We start from the raw sequence: 16136 nt of genomic DNA, 5'->3' as shown, positions 1-16136 counted from the left end.
TCAGTGTAGGCACTGGGTGCATTCGTTACATGGCTGTAACCGGCCTCCAGGAGGTATCCCACAAAGCCCACCGTGACCGTTGTGAACTCGGCTGCCCCGCATCCACGTGCATAGGCAGGTGCCCCTCTCCTTTCAGAATTGCTGTCGGCGGGTCTGCTGCTGCTGATCGCTCCCCTAGCTACTGCCCCCGCTGAGCCCGGCAGCGCACGCCGGGGGGTGGGGGGGAATCTCCTGGGTCTGTGGGGAGGATGCGGAGGGAATCTTGGAATCAGAGCATTAGTGCAGAATCCCGCTAGGACCACAGCAGCAGGCAGGCAGGATGGGCTGCTGTGGCCTGGAGGGGGAGAGACACGGCTGGGCTGTGCAGAGCTGGGGAGGGGGCGGGGGCTGATTGCAGGGTGCCCCCCTCCCCTGTGTACCAGTCGCTGCTGAGAGGAGGTGAGGGGGCGGGGGGGCACCAGCTGTCTGTGCACTAGCTTCTACCTCAGGCCTGGTTGCTGCTGGCTGAATTTAAAGAGACAGCGTGCCGACACACTCGCTCCCCCCAACACACACCGTCTCTCTCTCACACGCACACACACTCCCCCCCCATTTCTCCTGTTGCTGTTCAGCGATGTCGGTTTGGTGATGTTACGGAGGGCTGATGGGAAGAGTGGCGTACAACGTGTTGCTCTTCGGGTGCACACAGCGATCGTTACAGGTTCCTGGCTCGGTGCAAACGAACAGTGCCAGGCTCCGCACACCGCAGCAACACACGCCCCGTGGCTCACGGTTACCATGCTTGCTCAAGGCATCTCCGGCTGGATAGCCTCCCCTTGGGCTCCGCTTAGCCTTGTGCGGATAACGCCCAGCACAATTCTGAGCACAGTGCAGGGCCCAGGCTTCCTGACAGAGATGGCTGGGCTGCAGGTTACCAGGGCAGTTGAAAAGCGGCTGGCAATCCAGTAGGCTGCCCATGGAACAATGGGACTGAGAAACCTTCATCCTCTGATGCTGTGGCTGCCCCATGAGGCATTGCAAACCCTTCCCAAAGCACCCTGCGGCCAGCGGGATAGCTACCCACAGTGCACTGACGCAAGAGCATAGCGTGGCATGCGACCGCGGTTTTCTTACAGAAATGGCTGCACGTCGGCGTAACTTAAGTCAACTTAACTTTGTAGTGTAGAAATAAGGAGCACACAGGACCTTGCTTCAGGGGAAAAGGCAATATGCTGCGTTTACTGAAGATACAGCAATTAGCATATGCATTCAGTCACACCACACACACTGTCCTGCCAGTCGAGGTTCTAGTTACCAGTCCAGAGTCCGGATCAATCTAGTGGCCAGCTAGGCTGATCGCGGGTAGGGAGGAGCCGGGATCCGTCGGTCGTGACATGATGCTCCAGGGAAGTCTTGGCAGGACAAACCCAAAGTTTCATAGCAAGGCCCCCTGTTGCTATAGTGATTTTCCTTCCTTGGGACCAATGAGTTTTGCTCCCTGGCTCTGCCCTGACTCCACCCCTGCCCCACCCCCTCCCACCCCCATTCCAACCCCTTCCCAAAAGTCCCTGCCCCAACTCCGCCCCCTCCCTGCCCCTGTTGGACCCCAGCCCCAGAGCACCCACGGAGTGAGCGCCTATGACAGCCATTGATGGACCTATCCTCCATGAACTTACCCAGTTCTTTTTTGAACTCTGTTAGGGTTTTGGCCTTCACAACATCCTCTGGCAAGGAGTTCCACAAGTAGACTGTGTGTTGTGTGAAGAAATACTTCCTTTTGTTTGTTTTAAACCTGCTGCCTATTAATGTCATTGGGTGACCCCTGGTTCTTGTGTTATGAGAAGGAGTAAATAACACTTCCTTATTTACTTTCTCCACCCCAGTTATGATTTTATAGACCTCAGTCATATCCCCTCTTAGTCTCCTCTTTCCCAAGCTGAACAGTCCCAGTCTTATTAATCTCTCCCCGTGCGGGTACCTACAGACTGTAATTAAGTCACCCCTTAACCTTCTCTTTGAGCTCCTTGAGTCTGTCACTATAGGCAGGTTTTCTAATCATTTAATCATTCTCATGGCTCTTCTCTGATCTCTCTCCAATGTAAATGCCCTCCTCACTGGGGAATCTGAGCCTCACAACCATTAATAGATTCAACCCCCATAAGGAGGGCAGGGCTGTTTTTGTCATTGTACAGATGGGAAACTGAGGTCCAAAGTAGATGAAGTGTCTTTCTCAGGTTCACCCAGGCAGTGCCATTGGACCAACCCCCCGTTTCTGCATCGCTCCCACTCATTTCACATTTCCTAGAGCACCTGAGGCTCTCTGAGCAGGTGTGTCGGGGGCACAAGGGTCTGATGAGGAATCAGGGCCGATGAAGGATATTTTGCGCCCTAGGCAAAACTTCCACCTTGCGTGCCCCACCCCCACCCCCGCACATCAGTTCATTGAGGGGCAAATCCCAACAGGCCTTTATAACTCTAACTGCACCTGTTACGTCTTGATTATTAAAAAGATATTTCTTAATGATCAGTAATGAATACAATCATACAATACAAGGGCAGAGGGGATATTTTATTATTGGGTTATAAGTCTTTTTCTCTTATAATGTAAATCATACATGCTGCAAAGAAGGAAGGTCTTGTGTGTGAGTCACGTCCCTGGGAGTGAGCAGATCCACGTTCTATTCTCAGCTTTTCCTCCGAATTCCTGCAACACACAAATTCTTCTCCCTTGCAAGGCACCTCAGAGGAACATCTAGAAGAGCTAGCTCTTACATAGACATATCCTTGGGCCAACATGACACCCATATGCCTCATTTTCAATGGAATAGGCACATTGCCTCCCAAGAACTCCAGCGAGCAGGGATGGGGCGTGTGCATGGTACACCATCCCTCGAGGACAGGCTACCATATTTGCAACCACTGTGGAGAAAGGTGTAAGGGGAACATGACCAAGTCTGAAGCCCAGCACCTTTTGAGGGAATTTATGCACCAAGGGTCCCCAGAGTGAGTCCCTGAAGCAGGACGACTTGCAACCACGTCCTATGGGTCCTAGGGTGCAGGACAACACGAATCTGTCAGTTTATAGTTAAAGAGCACGTCAAATGCCATTGCATCTACGAGCTGATGATTAGACAATACAGCACTGAAGCGCTCGCGGAACTTCAACCCCATGAGCCGTCCTGCTCTGTTTAAAGTTATTCACATGCTTCAGTGCCTGAAGCATGGGGGCTGGAGAAACGCTGCTGCTCTGGATGGAGTTATGGAGTACAATTCCCAGGGCCCTGTGTTTTAAAAATATTAATCTTAAAGATTTGTATTGTCAGAGGCGTCAGCCAAGTTGGGGCCCCATTGTGCTAGGAACTAAATTGCTACATAGTAAAGGATAAGGAGGACTTGTGGCACCTTAGAGACTAACCAATTTATTTGAGCATGAGCTTTCGTGAGCTACAGCTCACTTCATCGGATGCATTCAGTGGAAAATACAAGTGGGGAGATTTTATATACACAGAGAACATGAAACAATGGGTGTTACCATACAAACTTTAATGAGAGTGATCACTTAAGGTGAGCTATTACAAGCAGGAGAGCGGGGGGAGGGAGGGGGGAGGAGGGGAGAAAACCTTTTGTAGTGATAATCAAGGTGGGCCATTTCCAACAGTTAACAAGAACGACTGAGGAACAGTGGAGGGTGGGGAGGGAATAAATATGGGGAAATAGTTTTACTTTGTGTAATGACTCATCCACTCCCAGTCTCTATTCAAGCCTAAATTAATTGTATCCAGTTTGCAAATTAATTTCAATTCAGCAGTCTCTCGTTGGAGTCTGTTTTTGGAGTCTTTTTGTTGAAGAATTGCCACTTTTAGGTCTGTAATCGAGTGTCTAGAGAGATTGAAGTGTTCTCCGACTGGTTTTTGAATGTTATAGTTCTTGACATCTGATTTGTGTCTATTCATTCTTTTACGTAGAGACTGTCCAGTTTGGCCAGTGTACATGGCAGAGGGGCATTGCTGGCACATGATGGCATAGATCACATGGTGGATGTGCAGGTGAACGAGCCTCTGATAGTGTGGCTGATGTGATTAGGCCCTGTGATGGTGTCCCCTGAATAGATATGTGGACACAGTTGGCAACGGGCTTTGTGGCAAGGATAGGTTCCTGGGTTAGTGGTTCTGTTGTGTGGTATGTGGTTGTTGGTGAGTATTTGTTTCAGGTTGCGGGGCTGTCTGTAGGCAAGGACTGGCCTGTCTCCCAAGATTTGTGAGAGTGTTGGGTCATCCTTCAGGATAGGTTGTAGATCCTTAATAATGCGTTGGAGGGGTTTTAGTTGGGGGCTGAAGGTGACGGCTAGTGGCGTTCTGTTATTTTCTTTGTTAGGCCTGTCCTGTAGTAGGTGACTTCTGGGAACTCTTCTGGCTCCGTCAATCTGTTTCTTCACTTCAGCAGGTGGGTATTGTAGTTGTAAGAATGCTTGATAGAGATCTTTTAGGTGTTTGTCTCTGTCTGAGGGGTTGGAGCAAATGCAGTTGTATCGTAGAGCTTGGCTGTAGACAATGGATTATGTGGTGTGGTCTGGATGAAAGCTGGAGGCATGTAGGTAGGAATAGCGGTCAGTAGGTTTTCGGTATAGGGTGGTGTTTATGTGACCATCGCTTATTAGCACCATAGTGTCCAGGAAGTGGATCTCTTGTGTGGACTGGTCCAGGCTGAGGTTGATGATGGGATGGAAATTGTTGAAATCATGGTGGAATTCCTAAAGGGCTTCTTTTCCATGGGTCCAGATGATGCAGATGTCATCAATGTAGCGCAAGTAGAGTAGGGGCGTTAGGGGACGAGAGCCGAGGAAGCGTTGTTCTAAGTCAGCCATAAAAATGTTGGCATCCTGTGGGGCCATGCGGGTAATCTGATGAGGTTCAATAAGGATAAGTGCAGGGTCCTGCACTTAGGACGGAAGAACCCAATGCACAGCTACAGACTAGGGACCGAATGGCTAGGCAGCAGTTCTGCAGAAAAGGACCTAGGGGTGACAGTGGACGAGAAGCTGGATATGAGTCAGCAGTGTGCCCTTGTTGCCAAGAAGGCCAATGGCATTTTGGGATGTATAAGTAGGGGCATAGCGAGCAGATCGAGGGACGTGATCGTTCCCCTCTATTCGACATTGGTGAGGCCTCATCTGGAGTACTGTGTCCAGTTTTGGGCCCCACACTTCAAGAAGGATGTGGATAAATTGGAGAGAGTCCAGCGAAGGGCAACAAAAATGATTAGGGGACTGGAACACATGAGTTATGAGGAGAGGCTGAGGGAGCTGGGATTGTTTAGCCTGCAGAAGAGAAGAATGAGGGGGGATTTGATAGCTGCTTTCAACTACCTGAAAGGGGGTTCCAAAGAGGATGGCTCTAGACTGTTCTCAATGGTAGCAGATGACAGAACGAGGAGTAATGGTCTCAAGTTGCAGTGGGGGAGGTTTAGATTGGATATTAGGAAAAACTTTTTCACTAAGAGGGTGGTGAAACACTGGAATGCGTTACCTAGGGAGGTGGTAGAATCTCCTTCCTTAGAGGTTTTTAAGGTCAGGCTTGACAAAGCCCTGGCTGGGATGATTTAACTGGGAATTGGTCCTGCTTTGAGCAGGGGGTTGGACTAGATGACCTTCTGGGGTCCCTTCCAACCCTGATATTCTATGATTCTATGATTCTATACCCATAGCAGTGCCGCTGATTTGAAGGTATACATTGTCCCCAAATGTGAAATAGTTATGGGTGAGGACAAAGTCACAAAGTTCTGCCACCAGGTTAGCCGTGACATTATCGGGGATACCGTTCCTGACGGCTTGTAGTCCATCTTTGTGTGGAATGTTGGTGTAGAGGGCTTCTACATCCATAGTGGCCAGGATGGTGTTATCAGGAAGATCACCGATGAATTGTAGTTTCCTTAGGAAGTCAGTGGTGTCTCGAAGGTAGCTGGGAGTGCTGGTAGCGTAGGGCCTGAGGAGGGAGTCTACATAGCCAGACAATCCTGCTGTCAGGGTGCCAAGGCCTGAGATGATGGGGCGCCCAGGATTTCCAGGTTTATGGATCTTGGATAGTAGATAGAATATCCCAGGTCGGGGTTCCAGGGGTGTGTCTGTGCGGATTTGTTCTTGTGCTTTTTCAGGGAGTTTCTTGAGCAAATGCTGTAGTTTCTTTTGATAACCCTCAGTGGGATCAGAGGGTAATGGCTTGTAGAAAGTGGTGTTGGAGAGCTGCCGAGCAGCCTCTTGTTCATATTCTGACCTATTCATGATGACAACAGCACCTCCTTTGTCAGCCTTTTTGATTATGATGTCAGAGTTGTTTCTGAGGCTGTGGATGGCATTGTGTTCTGCACGGCTGAGGTTATGGAGTAAGTGATGCTGCTTTTCCACAATTTCAGCCTGTGTCCGTTGGCGGAAGCACTCTATGTAGAAGTCCAGTCTGCTGTTTCGACCTTCAGGAGGAGTCTACCCAGAATCCTTCCTTTTGTAGTCTTGGTAGGAAGGTCTCTGTGGGTTAGTATGCTGTTCAGAGGTGTGTTGGAAATATTCCTTGAGTCGGAGATGTCGAAAATAGGATTCTAGGTCACCACAGAACTGTATCATGTTCGTGGGGGTGGAGGGACAGAAGGATAGGCCCCGACATAGGACAGATTCTTCTGCTGGGCTGAGAGTATAGTTGGATAGGTTAACAGTATTGCTGGGTGGGTTGAGGGAACCATTGCTGTGGCCACTTGTGGCATGCAGTAGTCTAAATACAGGCTATAACAGGTGCATAGGCAAACAGTGGTACGTATGGCTGTTTTTTCCATCCTCAACTTTCAGAATCATTTTCTTTCTTTGTGAATTTTTAACAATATTACAGTTAGTAAAACACGACTGTTTTTAAGATGTGACGGTCCAAGTATAAACAAACTCACTTTTCTGTAAACACATTAAAATACTTTATATTTACTCCTCAACCATGTAATTGGTCTTTTTTTATCTGAAATCTGAAGAATATTCCCATCTTGCATGATAAACTATAATCTAGGCAGGGCTTCTTCTGAATTCTGTGCCATTGTTCTGGAACGTAACCAAGATTTTCAACGGTGAACACAGAATTTGCTTTTCAAACACAAAAGGCCAAAAATGCAATGTGATGGGATATCAAGTTATTGAAGAACCCTAAATATGCATTTATGCGCCAACCCCTGTGCACCTCCAGGCTAAACTCGCCACGCTCGGCCTCTGCGGCTCCTGGGCATGTGAGCCGGAGGGGCAGCGACGGGGGTGCATGGGGGCAGCTGCCCACGTGAATCTTCTGCAGCCTGCAGGAGCCCCCCAGGGGGGGTGCCGAGCCGCAGCCTGGGCAGAAGGGGCGGGGAGCATGGCCGCTCCCTGGTAGCAGCACCACTGCCTTTGCAGGGCTGCTCCCCCCCGCGCCGCACCGACTCCTCCATAGCTGGGGCTCGCCGCCCCCACAAGCCAACGCTCTGGCTCTCCGGTGCCTCCGGAAGGCGGCTTCTCCCTGCCGAGCCCGGGCACCGCTTTTTGGCGCCCCCAACCACTTGGTGCCCTAGGCGACTGCCTAGTTCCAATAAGCTTCTTTCACAGACTGAAGACTCCTTCCTAGTCTGGGCCCGACCTTTCCCCTGGTACAGTCCTTGTTAGTTCCAGCTAAGGTGGTAACTAGGGGATTTCTCACGACTGGCAGCCCCCTTTGTTCTGTTGCACCCCCTTTTATAGCTTTGGCCCAAGGCGGGAATCTTTTGTCTCTCTGGGTCCCCACCTGTCCTTCTAAATGGAAACGTACCAGATTTAAGATGGATTTCAGCATCATGTGACCTGACCACATGTCCTGTGAGACCCCTCCAACCTCCATTTCTTCCCGGGCTGGCTTACACATACGCAGGAAGGCTTGCAAGTAAACAGAGCCATTGACAGCCAACTGTCCTAGTCAATGGGAGCCATCAAGATTCTAAACCACCATCAATGGCCCACACTTTGCATAATTACAATCATACCTCAGAGTTATACTTTATATTTCTAAAAAAGAAAAGGAGGACTTGTGGCACCTTAGAGACTAACCAATTTATTTGAGCATGAGCTTTCGTGAGCTACAGCTCACTTCATCGGATGCATATATAGTATATAAAGTCTGCTGCAGTTTCCACAGTATGCATCCGATGAAGTGAGCTGTAGCTCACGAAAGCTCATGCTCAAATAAATTGGTTAGTCTCTAAGGTGCCACAAGTACTCCTTTTCTTTTTGCGAATACAGACTAACACGGCTGTTACTCTGAAACTTTATATTTCTAGCTTCAGAGACAAGAGTGAAACATGCAAACAAATTGGGTGAACACACTCAGTAGATTATAATCTTTTTAATGATATTTTACAAGAGACCTTTTGCATGAAGCATATTCCAGTTACATTATATTCACACTCATTAGGATATTTCCATAAAACATATGGAGTGCAGCATAACAAACCCCTTAATGAATTCATAGAAACATAGAATATCAGGGCTGGAAGGGACCTCAGGAGGTCATCTAGTCCAACCCCTAGCTCAAAGCAGGACCAAACCCCAACTAAATCATTCCAGCCAGGGCTTTGTCAAGCCAGGCCTTAAAAAGGATGGTAACCCATTCCAGGGCTTCACCACCCTCTTAGTGAAATAGTGTTTCCTAATATCCAACCTAAACCTCCCCCACTGCAACTTGAGACTGTTACTCCTTGTTCTGTTAATTGCCGGTTAAGGTTTGCAAAGCCCAAGAATCGTTGAACCCCCAGCACATTAGAGGGTGCCTTCCACTCTGTGGTTGCTGCTATCCTGTGGGGTCCAGGGTTAGTTCTGCTGGGGAAATGATGTAACCTAGGAACTCCACTGTGTCCTTGTCAAATTCACACGTTTCAGGCTTGGCACAGAGTTAGTTCTGACGAAGTCTATCTGGAATGATACATACATAGCAGTCACGGAGCTCTTGATTTGCAGAGAAGATGAGAATGTCCCCTAGATGACCATGACTGATCAAGGATGTCCCTAACGATGTCATTTGTAAAACGCTGGAAGGTAGTGGGAGCATTACAGAGGCCATACAGCATGATCAAATATTTAAAATGGTAGTGCTTCATTCAGAGCGCTCTCGGGCTCATCTCCTCGCTGATTCTGACCATGCTATCTGCTCCACCCAGGAGTACATTTAAGAAGAGGGGTCTCTGCAGGAACTCTTTAATAAGGGGACAGAGATACCTATTGCATTCTGTGATTTGATTTAGTGACAGGTCTTCGATGCAGGGTTGGAGAGAACCATCCTTCTTGGTTACCAAGAATATAGTGCCACCAAGGTTAAAGTCCTTCTGCAGGTTGTCCTCTAGCTATTCCCAGGGGGCTTGGAGCTGTGGCTCAGAGAGAGCATAAATGCATCCGAAGGGAACCTCTGTTCCCGGGCTGAGTTCAATAGGGCAGTTGTAATGGCAGTGGGGTGGTAGGGGGTCTGACTTCAGTTTGTCAAACACCTTGGCAAATTCCAGGTATTTGACAGGAATCTTCGGTGTGGCTTGGCCTGCTGCTTGCCTCTCCTGGAGTCTCGGGGGTTGGAGTGAACCACAGAGCATGGTTGACTGTGGACAGGGGCTCAGGAGGCATTCTCGTTGGCACTGCAGTGAACAACGATTACCAGCCAATTAGGGAGTCATGGGCAACAAGCCAAGGGGCACCAAAGACAACTGGTGAATGTGGGGCACAGATCACCCTGAACTCCATGATTCCCGGTGACCGCTGCTGGTGATGATCTCCAGAGGTGCTGTTTGATAGGTGACGGGCTCTGAAGAGAGAGGTGACCCCTTGATGGTCTCAACGAGCTGAGGGGAGTCCTTGTGGAGGGTAGGAACCCGATGACCCTTGACAATTTCTTGATCAATGAAGTTACCAGCTGTGTCCGAGTCGACCAATGCCTCCAAGTGGAGGCTGGGCATTGCAGGGTGCTGAAGGGGAGGGTCAGACGAAGTGGAGCGGTGCTCCGGTTAGGGGTGTCAGGATTCCAGTGGGGTGGCTCATGGTGTGGTGGAGTGAGGTACTGACCCAGCTCCGGCCCTGCTGCTGGACCTGGGTCCTGGAGTTGTCTGACCCAGAGGGGCAGAGGTTCTCGGTTGGGTTTGGTGCCGGTCCGTTTCATCGGTGGAGAGCTGGGATGGAATTTGGTCACTCTGCGTTGGCTCGGGGTCTGGCAGATTACCTGGAGTCATATGGGGGGAAGGGACTGGTTCAGCGGGGGTTGGCTGATACACGTCTTTGCCTGCCCTCGTTCTGTTAGTCGGTTGCCAGGCCCGATGCATGGCTCGCTCCGGGCCCCTCGGCTAAGTGGTCCCACCCCAGCTAGTTCAGCTGTAAAAGAGCCTCTGAGTCCTTGCCAGTAGTGCTGCCAGCGGCTGGCTGCACTTTGGACTACCAGGCACTGGGAGGGGGTGCCGACAGAGGTGCCAACTGCCTCTCCCCCGGGGGTTGCTCAACCCCCTGCTCCACCCCTTCCTCGAGCCCCCCCTCTGCCCCGCCTCTTCCTGCCCCCCTCCACCCCACGCCTCCAGGGCTGGAGCACCCACAGGGTCTGCACCTACGGGTCCTGCTGTGGTGGTTCCAGAAGGGACCTCCACGTCATTCAGCCTGCACCCTTCCTATGCCTGGTCTTTTCCGGGCTGCTCGAACTGCAAGCTGCCAGGGCCTTGCCTGGCGGCTCTGGTGGAAGCCCGGGGAAATGCCAAGCGTAGATCCAGGAGTCAGGCGCCAGTCTCAGGGTGAAGCTGGTGTCAGAGCCGAGGGGCCAAGCTGAAGGGCAGAACTGGAATCAGAAGCCGAAGCCTCAGCCGAAGGGTGAGCCAGAGTCAGAGCCGGAGCCAAGAGTCAGAAACCAGAATGGAGCCGGCAGGCTGCTCGCTTTCCCTGCCCGCTCCCACCCCCACCCCCCCCGGCCCCGGAGGCTCTATTTTCACCCCTGTTTTTTGGACCTCTGCCCCCTTTGGCACACCGGGAAGCTTGGACCCCCACGGGCAGTGGGTGGGAAGGGGGGCTGATTGCCAAATCTGAGAGACCTGCATGGAGCAGCCACCAACCCGCCTGAGCCTGTGACCGCCGTGGGGAGGGGGCGCCCTGGCCCGCACACCGCTGACGCAGCCTGCCCCCGGCCTGGGTCAGTGGGGGGGCGTGGGCCGAGCGCCCGGGGGGGCCAGGCGGCTGGCTGCCCTCCAGCGATTGCCTCATGCTGGGCCCGGCAGGGGGGTTTGGGCAGTCCAGGCTGGGGTGCCCCGGAGGCACTGAGTGAGGAGCCGGGGCAGGGAGAGGCCGGTGGGGGGAACAGTTGAGGGAGAGAAGGCAACTAAAGCTGGGGTGACGCAGTGAATACCCACATAGTGAAACCCCCTCCCCCCCTCCCACCCCGGGCCCTGTCTGGCCGTCCTCCTCATCCACCCCCCGGGCCCCGTCTGGCTGCCCTCCCCCTCCCACTCCAGGGCCCCGTCTGGCCGTCCTCCCGCTCCCCCTCCCCCTCCAGGACCCCATCTGGCCGTCCTCCCCCTCCCCCTCCAGGACCCCATCTGGCCGTCCTCCCCCTCCCACTCCAGGGCCCCGTCTGGCCGTCCTCCCCCACCCACTCCAGGGCCCCGTCTGGCCGTCCTCCTCATCCACCCCCCGGGCCCCGTCTGGCTGCCCTCCCACTCCCACTCCAGGGCCCCGTCTGGCCGTCCTCCCGCTCCCGCTCCCCCTCCCCCTCCAGGACCCCATCTGGCCGTCCTCCCCCTCCCACTCCAGGGCCCCGTCTGGCCGTCCTCCTCATCCACCCCCCGGGCCCCGTCTGGCTGCCCTCCCCCTCCCACTCCAGGGCCCCGTCTGGCCGTCCTCCCGCTCCCGCTCCCCCTCCCCCTCCAGGACCCCATCTGGCTGTCCTCCCCCTCCCACTCCAGGGCCCCGTCTGGCCATCCTCCCGCTCCCCCTCCCCCTCCAGGACCCCGTCTGGCCGTCCTCCCCCTCCCACTCCAGGGTTCCGTCTGGCCGTTCTCCCCCCACCCCCTCCAGGACCCCGTCTGGCCGTCCTCCCCCTCCCCCTCCAGGACCCCATCTGGCCGTCCTCCCCCCGCCCCCAGGGCCCCATCTGGCCATCCTCCTCATCCACCCCCCAGGGCCCTGTCTGGCCGTCCTCCCCCTCCCCCTCCAGGGCCCTGTCTGGCCGTCCTCCCCCTCTCCCTCCAGGGCCCCATCTGGCCATCCTCCTCATCAACCCCCCCGGGGCCCCGTCTGGCTGTCCTCCCCCTCCCCCTCCAGGGCCCCATCTGGCTGTCCTCCCGCTCCCCCTCCAGGATCCCGTCTGGCTGCCCTCCCCCTCCCCCTCCAGGGCCCCATCTGGCCATCCTCCCCCTCCCCCTCCAGGGCCCCGTCTGGCTGTCCTCCCGCTCCCCCTCCAGGATCCTGTCTGGCTGTCCTCCCCCCACTCCCCCGGGGCCCCATCTGGCCACTCTCCCCTCCCCACACTGAGTCCAGGCCCAAGGGAGCTGAGTGCTGCCCCTCGCCGGCAGGGCAGGCAGGGGGCCCAGCTCCCCAGGGCCAGCACCGAGACCCCTCTGCTCCTTGGGGCAGAGGTGTCCTCCGAGATGCTCTGACTGCCCCACGCCGTGCGGGTCGATCAGTGCCGCTGCTCGGCCCCTCTGGGCAGCCAGCCCTGCCACTGGGCCCGGGGGTGGCTGTTCCTACGGGCAGGGCATCCGGGGCCTACTCCCTTGTTGGGGGGAGGCTCCTCACCCCTTTCCCACCACCTCCCACGGTTGCCTTGGGATCTGCAGGACTCCCGCTGCCATTGCTCCAGCCTGGCCACTGCTGGAAGCCCTGCTCCTCCCTGTCTGCTTCCCCCCTGCTCCCTCTCCTTCCTGCCCCACTGCCCGGGCCCTCCGCTCAACCCTTCCTGCAAGCCCAGTTCTTCTGAGATGCCTGCAAGAAAACAGGACCTCCCCGGCTGTGTCCCGCACCCTCCTCGCTCTCCAGTGACCTGCTCCTTCGCGCCGGGGAGGGGGCGGATGTTGGCAGGGAATGGCAGAGAGGTGTCGGGCACTGGGGCAAACAAAGGGGCTGAGTTCTGGAGGCAGAAGGGGCCGTTAGAGCAGCCAGCGTAACCAGCACCATGTGACGCAGGCCTGTGCCCACAGGCATCGGGAAATACGTCGCCTTGGACCTGGCCCACAGGAATGCCCGTACCATCCTCGCCTGTTGCAGCAGAGAGCAGGGGCAGGCAGCCGCGGAGGAAATCCAGAGGGCCACCGGGAACCCAAACGTGCCTCTGAGGATCGTGGACCTCAGCAACATGGCCTCCATCCGGCGGTTTGCTAAGCAGATCCAGCAGGAGGAGAAGCGGCTGGACATTCTGGTCAATAACGCCGGAGTCTCAGGTTGGTGGCATCGCGCAGGGATGGGGACAGGCCTTCAGCAGAGTCTTCCCAGCCCTGCCTGCAGTACCCCTCCCCCTGAGCCCAGATACCAGCCACGTCTGCCCAGCCCTGCCTGCAGAACTCCCCTCCCCTCCCCTGCGCCCAGATACCAGCCACGTCTGCCCAGCCCTGCCTGCAGAACTCCCCTCCCCTCCCCTGCGCCCAGATACCAGCCACGTCTGCCCAGCCCTGCCTGCAGAACCCCCCTCCCCTGCGCCCAGATACCAGCCAAGTCTGCCCAGCCCTGCCTGCAGTACCCCTCCCCTGCGCCCAGATACCAGCCACGTCTGCCCAGTCCTGCCTGCAGAACCCCCCTCCCCTGCGCCCAGATACCAGCCACGTCTGCCCAGCCCTGCCTGCAGAACCCCCCTCCCCTGCGCCCAGATACCAGCCACGTCTGCCCAGCCCTGCCTGCAGAACTCCCTGTAGGCCTTGCTGGAGCCCCTGGCACAGCTAACTGTATGAAGGAGAGACCGTGAAGCAGAGTAGGCCTGGGTGGGGCAGGCATGAGCTAGCCCCAAGTAAGCACATTCCTGACTGGAGAGGATCGCGCAGTAGCACCCAGAGAAATGGCCTGAAGACATTCCTAGGAGATGGGAGAGGGAATCTCCAAAGGTAAGGGGGGACCAACAGGATAATGGATGGGGATGTTTTGCTCGAACTTGCCAGTACAAGGTTCAGGATAATAACAAAAAGCGTAAGGGTGTAACATGGACCCTGCTTGTATCAATGTAGAAAAGGAGAAGTCACCTCTAGACGTGTGCTTTGTGGCCCATCTTTCTATGAAAGTGGCCTTTCTAGTCGTAAGACCATCAGCCAGAATTCAGGGAGCTGGGAGCGCTCACGGTGGATTTGTCAGACGTTACCTTCAGTAAAGAAAAGTTCTCCCTGCGCCCACACCAAGATTCATCCCTACAGTCGTTTCAGACGAGTCCAACCATCCACTTACCAGTATTTGTTTCCTAAGCCGTGGGCCTCAGTTTAAGAGAGGAGGCTGTGTTCTCTGGACGTCTGAAGGGCACTGGCCTTTTATCTACAAAGGATAAAAGACACCTCAACTATTTGTTCCATAGCAGAGAGATCAAGGGGTCCAGCTCTATCTGTGCAGTGGCTTTTGAAATAGATCCCTGGCTGCCTTATTCTTTGTCACCAACCAGCCCACGTGCCTCCCCCAGAAGGGGTCAGGGCCCATTCCACCAGAACTCAAGCAACCTCTGCTGTACCCCAAGAGACGTACCCCGACTAGAGATATGTAGAGCAGGCTCCTGGAGCGCCCCACACGCCTTCATGAGACCTTATGCTTTGGTCCAGCCTTCTACGGCAGGTCTAGCTGTGGGCACGGCGGTACTACAAAGACTCTGCCTCCTCCCACCCACCTCCTGTTTGCTCCCTGCTTGCTCATCGCCTGCACACTTGAAGAAGACATGGAGATGACCTACCTGTAACTGGAGGTTCTTTGAGATGTGTGGTCCCGTCTGTATCCCACACCCACTCTCCATCCCTTCTACTGCCGATTCTCTGGATTTGCTGTAAGAGAAGGAACTGGAGAGGCATCAGACTGCACGGCCTTTTGTGCCCTCAGTTTGGAGCAGGAGGAAAGCTACAGGGCATGCAGGTCTGCATGCGTCCCCCGCGCGTGGGATACGGCCCGGGACCGCACATCTCGAAGAACCTCCAGGTACAGGAAAGCAACCTCCAGGGGTTTAACCCTCTAGCCCCACACTGGGTGCCAGCAATGTATTCGTTTAGATTAACTATATGGGCTACAGGTCTTAATGTAACCCAGCCACATTATACCGTGTTTAAACCAGGTCTGGGGTTTGGTACACACAGACCTCAGCCTGCTTAGCGCCCTGGCAAACACCCCATTAAGCATCCGTTTAGCCGGTTATTAAAGATACAGAAAAGAGGGGAAAACAGCGAAAACCTTTGAAATGTCAAGTATTAAGTAAAGAGACAAGATGGGTGAGGCCTTTATAGGACCAATACCCACCTCAGCCGCCTTGTGCCCACTTCATCTCTCTAATATCCTGGGGCCGAAACAGCTACAGCTACACTGCAAGCAAGTATTGCGTGAGGCTTCCATGGTGACACCATCCCTTGTTCCCTTTCCCTTGCGCGGGGGAGAGTTTTTATGACCTCCCTGGTCTGACAGTCTGTTAGAGGGTATCAACCACGGTGATAACTGTGCTTCTGGGGAGGACGAATCCAAATGGCACACACAGCCACCCACCCCCGACTGCCCAGCCAGGGCCTGCTGTGCCAGTCCCCTCTTCTCTTCCAGGTTTGCCGTTCTCCATCACCTCCGAGGGGCTGGAGCAGACGTTCGCCACCAACTACTTGGGCCCTTTTCTTCTTACCAATTTGCTGCTGGGTAAGAGCTGCCCCAGGAACTGGGCACTCGCTGGGCTGGGGGAGGGGCTGCCCCCGGCATTGGGCACTGCGGGGCTGGGGAAGGGGCTGTCCCAGGAACTGGGGACTGGCTGGGCTGGGAGAGGGCTGCCCTGCTGCCCCTGGCATTCCCCTGGGGCATGGACCCAGGTCTTGCTCTGGCTGTGCCGGGGCTGGGAGCTGACCCCCCGTCTGCTGCCGAAGGGTCTCTCTGAGCTGGGGCTTCTCCCCGGCCCCTCCTTCCCATGTGGGAGCCCCCCTCCCACGCCACCCACTGACTTGCCTGTTCACTTTTCCCCTCCCCCGCACAG

At 54.8% G+C, this 16136-nt stretch overlaps 1 protein-coding gene and 1 long non-coding RNA gene across 2 annotated transcripts in view; one reads left to right on the top strand and one right to left on the bottom strand.

Moving 5' to 3' along the window:
- The window catches only part of LOC140910938 (retinol dehydrogenase 13-like), a 41475-nt gene that overhangs the window by 9034 nt on the left and 16305 nt on the right, over positions 1-16136 (top strand). The window contains exons 2-3 of the mRNA XM_073343128.1: positions 13156-13395; positions 15719-15808. Of these exons, the coding sequence (XP_073199229.1) occupies positions 13156-13395; positions 15719-15808 (330 nt within the window). The remainder of the gene's footprint in view (positions 1-13155; positions 13396-15718; positions 15809-16136) is intronic.
- LOC140910939 (uncharacterized) lies at positions 8177-16039 on the bottom strand. Its single transcript, XR_012158799.1, has 3 exons — positions 14874-16039; positions 14384-14467; positions 8177-10205 (listed from the first exon to the last, which is right to left on the bottom strand). It is a non-coding gene; the product is annotated as an uncharacterized lncRNA (long non-coding RNA).

Source organism: Lepidochelys kempii, chromosome 4, assembly GCF_965140265.1.
Source record: "Lepidochelys kempii isolate rLepKem1 chromosome 4, rLepKem1.hap2, whole genome shotgun sequence".
NCBI lineage: Eukaryota > Metazoa > Chordata > Testudines > Cheloniidae > Lepidochelys > Lepidochelys kempii.
Note: the sequence above shows the minus strand (reverse complement) of the source record. Positions and strands in the feature narration are given on the sequence as shown.